Source organism: Haliaeetus albicilla, chromosome 13 (genome assembly GCF_947461875.1).
Source record: "Haliaeetus albicilla chromosome 13, bHalAlb1.1, whole genome shotgun sequence".
Lineage (NCBI taxonomy): Eukaryota > Metazoa > Chordata > Aves > Accipitriformes > Accipitridae > Haliaeetus > Haliaeetus albicilla.
Genome location: NC_091495.1, coordinates 958,406 through 965,916, shown reverse-complemented (window position 1 = coordinate 965,916; position 7,511 = coordinate 958,406). Strand labels below are relative to the sequence as shown.

General features: G+C 50.5%; 1 protein-coding gene across 4 annotated transcripts in view; it reads left to right on the top strand.

Moving 5' to 3' along the window:
- The window catches only part of CUL9 (cullin 9), a 33,495-nt gene continuing 25,984 nt past the window's right edge, over positions 1–7,511 (top strand). For all 4 annotated transcript variants that reach the window (XM_069799808.1, XM_069799807.1, XM_069799806.1 and 1 more), the window contains exons 1-5: positions 1–62; positions 982–1,043; positions 2,158–2,766; positions 3,588–3,742; positions 4,112–4,645. In XM_069799808.1, the coding sequence (XP_069655909.1) occupies positions 2,172–2,766; positions 3,588–3,742; positions 4,112–4,645 (1,284 nt within the window). In that variant the 5' untranslated portion in view covers positions 1–62; positions 982–1,043; positions 2,158–2,171. The remainder of the gene's footprint in view (positions 63–981; positions 1,044–2,157; positions 2,767–3,587; positions 3,743–4,111; positions 4,646–7,511) is intronic.

The window sequence follows — 7,511 nt, the reverse complement described above, 5'->3', positions numbered from 1 at the left end:
TGCGTGCCCGTGCGTGCCCGGGATGCGGAAGTGAGGAGCTGTAGCGGCGGCGGTGGCGGCAGGTGCGGGTGGCGGTGCTGATTCTCGTCCTTTCCCGGTGGTCGTAGGGGTCGGGGTGTGAGGGGGAGCCTCCTTTTACCCCGTCTCGGTGGAGATCTGGGGGGGTGAGCCGCCCCACACTGCGCACCGGGGCCGGGCCCCGTTGTCCCGTGCCCCGCTGCGGGCCGAGCTGTGGCTGCTGGGGCAGGGGTGAGCCGAGAGCCGCGGGGCAGAAGCAGGGCTCGCTGAGGCGTCTGAAGCGGCCTGGAAGAAAAACCGTCGTCTTTTCCGCGGCGGCCATTGCCGAGGATAAACCGTTTTTATCCGCCTCACTTGTTTCGCTGTGTAGGCAGGCTACCGGCCTTGCTGTCCCGGGGCTGGGGTGGGACAGGATGGACTGGGGTGAGATGGAATGGGGTGGGATGCTCTGCTCCGCCTGCCTGTGTGGAGGGTTGCGCTTCTGAACCAGGTGCTGTGCTGCCTTATGGACTCAGGATCGGAGGTGGCGTGTTCATTTGTCATAACTCTGAAAGTTGCCATAGACTGTGTATTTAAGCAGTCTAACAATTTAGCTGTGGGTTGTCGTAGGCTCAGTGTGCCTCGTTCGTCACACACGTTGCAGCTGCTTCTTCAGATGCCCTAAATCCAAATTCTACCCCACCTAGCTACAAATCCTTTTGGGTCCCTTCTGATAGCTCAGCTCTAAAGAGTTTTTTTTATGCTAAATGCCACATTGTGGGGACAGGGTGAAGTTATCAAACAAAACAACGCTTCACAGAGACTTCTGTTTTCCTATGATTTTTATTTTATGTGAGCCTCTTGGGGGAGGTTTTTTTTGTGTGCTGTACAAGCACAGTTAGGGAAAACAATTGTTTGGCTTATGGTGTGGCCTCTAAAGACTGTTATAAAGCACGGGAGAGTAACTTGGTCCTTTTATTACAGAGAGACTGCAGGAAGATTCCCAGCTGGCTTGCCTGCAAAGTCCAAGGAAGGCACAATTGAAGGTAGGTACGAATTTCTCAGGAGTTTAGGCTTCTCTCTGCACCTGGGAAGCATCTTTAATGTGCCTATCATGGTCTTTGATGGTCAGTATAGTCTTTGGTTGTACATGGATTGACTATTTGCTATGTATGTTAGCTTCTTTTTTAAGAATGACTCGTGTTGCCATCAGCTGAACAGCATGTTGCTTCACTGATTCTCTTGCTAGGATGTGTAAGTGACAAGAGGGCCTGTTCATGTGTTTCCACTACCACCTGCTGGAGCACCTCTGAGAACCATCTTATCAGACTCTGATCTGGCATCCTTTGTAGTAGTGAAGTCCGGCCGTTGTGTGTGGTACTGTCTACAGTTGGCCAGCTCATTGCAGGCACTCAGTCTTAGACTGCAAATTATTTCGTGCTCTTCTCTGCATAGATGAAAGCAGAGAAGTGTCATGGTTGCTTCTTTGTAGTCCTAAGATACACAGAACAATCAGGCAGCAGAGAGCAGCAATCTTTGCCTTTTGTTGAATTTGCCCATTGACTAAACTGTAAAGCGAAGCATATCTGAGACGAGGCCAAGGAGGAAATACTGAGTGGCTTTTAGACAGTGACCTGTTTTGATGTATAAGAACTTGATCTGAGAAAACACTGGTGATTTTCTTCAGAGCCTGGTGACTCAAGTTAGGTCCAGCTCCACAGTGAGAGAGCCTTGAGCTCTAGGTCAAAAGCAGCAACTTGCGCAGGGTTGTGTCACAACACGACAGTTGTTGGACAACTGTGGACAGTGGCAGGGATGAGAACAAGACCCAGGTCTCCTGTCATTATTTGATGTCTTATAAGAGGATTTGAATGGGCCCGTTTTGCCTTGGGATTTTTGAGAAAACTTCCTTCTGTGTGTGCCGGTAATGCTGGGAACAGGGTTTGTATATGAAACAATGGCTCATTTTCTTGGAGGGGGGATGTGAGCTTCTGCAAAATGGGGTTTTCTTCAGAGCTTTATCCTGGGTGCAGTATCACAAGATCAAAAGCTGTGCCTCAGCCACTTCTGCTGTCAAGCAACTGAGGTGCTTGCTCACGCTTTTCCTGGCACGCAGCTCAGAAATAAAAGCGTGCCTCTGCTTCCCCTCTGTCTCTGCAGGCACGTTTCCTGCCATGGTGAATGAGAGGCATAATGGCAACCTGCTTGTGCACCTGGGAGCCAAACTGCAGGCCTACCCGGAGGAGCTGCTCCGGCAGCGGCGAGGCTACGATGGCCAGCCCGAGTACCTGATCCAGTGGAGCATCATCAGCTTGGAAGAGAGAGCAGTGGAAGGCAGCAGTGCCTCCTCCGCAGAGACCAAGCCGGAGAACATCTCGATGTGGATGTCTGCAGAAGAGGTCTGTGCCAGCTGCCCGGCGCTGCTGGGCAAGAGGAAGCTGGAAGGGCAGTGGGTGAAAGAGGAGAAGGCAGCCAGCCCGTTCGCTGCAGATGTCCCGCTGGATGAAGCCTCGCTGCTGGAGATGAAGGCTGATGTCAGGAGCCTGACGCAGCGAGCTGGCCGGCAGATGGCCGAGACTGAGGCCCCGGAGTCCTCCATCCTCAACACCATCCACGTGCTGAGCGCGTACGCCAGCATTGGCTCGCTGGCGGGCGCCTTCAAGGAGACGGGAGCCCTCGACTTGCTGATGAAGATGCTGTGCCACAAGGAGAAGCAAATCCGCCGCAGTGCCGGCAAGATGCTGAGGGCCCTCGCTTCGCACGATGCAGGTGGGGGCTGCTGCTGCTGCTGCTCAGTGCAGCTGAGGAGGTGCTGCTGGGCAGCTGAGGGGTGCCAGTCCTTTTGTAGGCGTGGGATGCCTGGGAAGCAGTGTGTCTCAGGGCTTTTTGGCAAAAGGGGAAGGATCAGACTGGAGCTTCCAAGGGGCGCCTCGGTTGTAGTTGTCTGGGGTGCTTTAAGACCTAGGAACTCTTTCCCTTGACAGCTTCCTGAGCTGGGATGCTGATTAACTGTTAGGAGGACTTATGCCAAGGGGCTTGGCAGAGTGTCGGGGTGTCTCTGCTGCATGCTTTCAATCGGAAAGGCTCTGGCCTGTTTTTGGCAGGGAGCCTTTCCTTAGGCCCTGGTGGGTAGAGGCTGTTCCTTTCCCAGTCCTCTCATTTGAGAGGAGCTGCCGTGGCTCGGAAGTGACTGATGAGGCTTGAGTGCGCCTGGAAGGTTGCTAGTGGTGGTGTGTCGCACAAGAGATCTGGCTTTCCCTGTCCTAGTGCCCGAGCTCACGTGGCTCTCCAGTGGGGCAGATGGGGGGCTGATTCAGGTTAAAACTTAACTTCTTTCTCCCCTGGAACCCTGTTCTGGAGTCATTTATTTGGGGCTGCTGCTCTGGGGGAATCTCACAGCTTTAGGGGTGGAAAAAATACGGTGTCATTCAGTGGAGCAAAATGTTGCCAACCCAGATTAAAGGACGGAATGTGGTTCTGGGTGACAGTGAGCAGCAGAGCTGTTCCTTGCCTGCACGTCTGTATTGTGCAGGCAGGGTGGGGTGAGGGTTATCTTTGTGGGGCCTGAAGAGTTTCTGTTGTTGTTGCAGGGAGCCGGGCCTATGTCCTGCTGTCGCTGAGCCAGCAGGATGGCATTGAGCAGCACATGGACTTTGACAGTCGCTACACCTTGCTGGAGCTGTTTGCTGAGATGATGTCTTCTGAAGAGCACTGCATGTCCTTTGAGGGGATTCACCTTCCCCAGGTAGCGGCAGGTCCTGCCAGCCCTGGGCCTGTGGGTTTTAGGGGTCAGGAGGGCTGAGAGTGAGGGGGCCAGAGCTGGTGTTGTGGTTTAGGACAGGAAGGTAGTCGGTAGTGGGCGGCTGAGCAGGACTGGGCGTGGGGAGAGCTGGCACAGGATCTGGGCCTGGCTTGAGGCTGGGGAGTGGTGGAGGGGCACATGGAGAGCCTTGTCTCTGAGCAGGGAGATGAGGGTGGGCTGAGAGGTCTCTGCTCCTGCCTGCTGGTCTGGAGCTATCGTGGGAGCCTGACTGTGGATGAGCTGGTGGCTCCAAGAGGGCCGGGGGCTGGAGGGGCTCTGCAGGCTCGATTCTGACAGCCGTGCTTGTTGCAGATCCCCGGGAAGCTGCTGTTCGTTCTGGTGAAGTGCTACCTGTGTGTCACTTCTCTGATGGACAAGCTCAGCAGTGGCGTGGAGCAGGGAGGGGAGCAGCAGGACTGCGTTGTGCGGAGCCCGCTCGCTGAGGAGAGGAGCCGTGTGAAGCAGGAGTTTGAGTTCAGCATGGCTATGGCAAACCTCATCTTGGAGCTGGTGCACGTGATGGGCTGGGACCACGGCCACAAGCCAGAGCCGCTGCCCCAACAGGAGCTGCGGCCTCGCACCACCCACTCCATCTTCCACCCCAAGACCCCAGCCCGCACTGCTGCCCAAATGCCTGTGCTCACTTCAAATCGTGATCCCCACAAAAAGCAGGGTCGTGCCTTCCTAACCCTGTCAGACTTCGCAGACCGCAGTGGCTATGTGGAGTACTTGCAGGCAAACCTGGTGCGCGGCATGAGGGTGCGCTTGCTGGAGGACTGTGGTGATGTTAGAGCTGGGGAGGAAGGCGAGTTTCTTCAGAGCACTAATAGCATGCACACAGTGCAGGTAGGTCACTAGTAGAAGTAGTCTGGCTGGGATGGCAGAGGGGAGTGACAGGGGTGACTGATGATTTCCTAATGATGTCTTCATGTGCAGGAAATTTGACAAGAGGCGTATCGTAATTAGGACACTGTCTACATCTGTCCTGGCAAAGAAGTCATCTTTCAGAGCTGGAAGTGTGGGTTCTGAGGAAAGCTAGTCTGATTTAGTATGGGTTGTCCTGCTAAGATTTCTTAGCCTTTAAAATGGGTGGCTCTATCCTGCCTCCCAGGAACAGTCCCTAGCCCTGGTTTGGTCTTGAGGGTGGTTTGGGAACAGGCTAGCTGGCGCAAATGAGTATCACAGCAAAAGATGCTTGAAGGTCTTAAGCCTTAGTATGTGAGTGACAGTACTTATGGCATACTGTTGTTCTCACTGGGTTGGACACAGCCTACATAGCTGTTTCTTTTGATCTGCGACTGTATGCCAGGATCTGTTTCCCTTTAAAAATGCCCTTTGGGTGAGCTGACCTTAAATGATAGGTAGGGCTGTCTATTACCTGGCCTAAGAAGTTATCCTTGATGCACTCCAGGAGTCTCCTGGACTGTCTGCAGCTCGCTGTGCTGCTTTTCCAGCAGATGTCAGGGTGATTGAAGTCCCCCAGGAGGATGAGAACCTGCGAACACAACCCCTCCTGTAGCTGGAGTAAGAAGGCTTTGTCATTAGGCTCCCCTTGATCGGGCAGCCTGTAAATGCTGACCACAAGGTTCCCTTTGTTGGCTTGATCTCTGATTCTTGGCCTAAGGCATTCAGCTCTTGCCACTCTCAGAACATCGTGCTAGTGTATGGGTCAGTGCTGGAGCAGCAGGGCTTGGACTCAAGCCTGGAGGTGGGAGAGCATTTGAGTGCTGTTCTGGCCTTTTTGTGGGCACAGGGAGGTGTTTCCTCCTGCTTAGACCTTTTTCTTGAGACTTTCTTCTCGGTCCTGAAGGCTGGGCACCTTCAGTGAGAGCTGAGACTTTGTTTTGACTATGCAGTGGGGAGCTGGTGGGCTTTGTGCGTCACTCTAATCTATGTATGGTTATTTCTGCAGGCTGTCTGCTGATCTTGTGCTTTGGCCATGCTTTTGAGCTTCCCAAACACTGCAGCTAGAGGCACAATTTCTGTTCTCTTAAACATCAAGCTTTAGCTGGCTGTCATCCATAGATAGAGGGCTGTCTCTGCTCATGTCCTCTGCTCAGTCCAGCATTGTGTTGGCTGCAAACAGGGCTATAATTCAGTTCATGAAATTGTTATTAAATTGAGATAGTAACCAGTACAATGAGAAACTGTAACCACTGTACACGTTAGTGTGTGCAATTGTGGGTTTGGGAGTGGTTTTTGTTGTTTTGCTTTCTCTCCCCCAAGTAATTTGCAAAAGTGCATACTTTGGTTTTGCAGATGATACATAAGGAGTCTGAGGCCACTTGAGTTGGTCATAGCTGTACTTGAGGTGCCTCTTCAGCCTACGCTCAAAGGCTTTTACTTTTTTTTCCAATTCTCTCCCCAATCCCACTGGGGGCGGGGGTGAGTGAGCGAACGGCTGTGTGGTGTTTAGCTGCCTGCTGGGTTAAACCACGAAGCTACTTCAAGCTGATTCCTGTGGCTTTAGATGGCCTGCAAATAGACTTAAGTGCTATGCTAGTGCAAAGCTCTGTGTTGCTGATATTCAAAAATCAATAGCTGAAAAGCCTCACTCTCGTATCTGTAGAAATGCATGACTTCGTAATGCTCTTTCCAAATCTGTCTTGCTGTAACTTAAAGTTCATTACCTTTCTAGAGAGGAGGTAGAGAATTTGACATTACCTTCTGCATGTTTGAAGACCATTTCCTTTAAATCTACTTTCAGCTTTTGTAAAGCATGAGATTCTCTAGCCTTCTTGGCCATTTTATTTTGTGTAATGCCATTATTTTAATTTATAGCCAAATAAAAATTAGCCAATTAAGAACACTGAACACTGACTTACTACTTTTCTCCTATTGTGTCTCTTTGTTTTCTTGTGTACAGGGAAATGGTGTGAATATTCTTTTGTTTTCCTCAGCCAGTTGCAGACTGCTGCTTCCTTCTGATACTTGTCTGTGAGAACTGGTTTTAGGATGAATTTTTCCAGTCACCCTTCCGTAACTTTAACTTACTCTAGTCCAGGCTCGTTAACTGCCTTCTAGTTTTGGAGCACTTCTTGCAGATGTAATTTAAACCACTAGCTCAAAATACTCTAAAATGTGCATGTGCAAGAAGGATGCTTTCAGCCTTATCTGCTTGTTTGGTGGTGGGTGTTACCAGGATGTGCTTGTATTAGGAGAGCATAACTGTTAGGACAGCATGTGCTGTGCAAATATGGCATGCCCATCTTATTTGCACTTTTTCTACTCCCATTCATTTCCCTTCATACTCCTAAGTTCTTGGGTTCTGTTGGGCAGATTTCTTGCCCACAGTTCCTCTACTTAATCACTTTCTTCTCTGGTTTAATAATTTACCATTTGATGCCCTGTGCTTTACTGAAGTTGACAAATGAAATCAATCTTTTTTTTTTTTTTTTTTTAATCTAGAAAATTGGTTACTTCAGCAAAGAAAGCTAATGCATCAATTTGTCAGAATCGCAGCTTGAAGCAGGTTTACCTGTTAATTCAAATTTATTGTTTATCTTGAATGCTTTGAGTTGTTCTTTCCACTAAAATATGCTTTAAAGGTTTGCATACTCCTGAAGTCAAAGTGGTGAAGCTGTAGTGATGATTTAAGTAACTTTTTTTTTTTTTTTTCCTCAAATTAGAGGCACTGGCTTTAGTGTTTGTCAGTCACATGGAAACACCACTGAATAACCTAAATCCTTCCCACTTTCCAACTGTGCTTCTG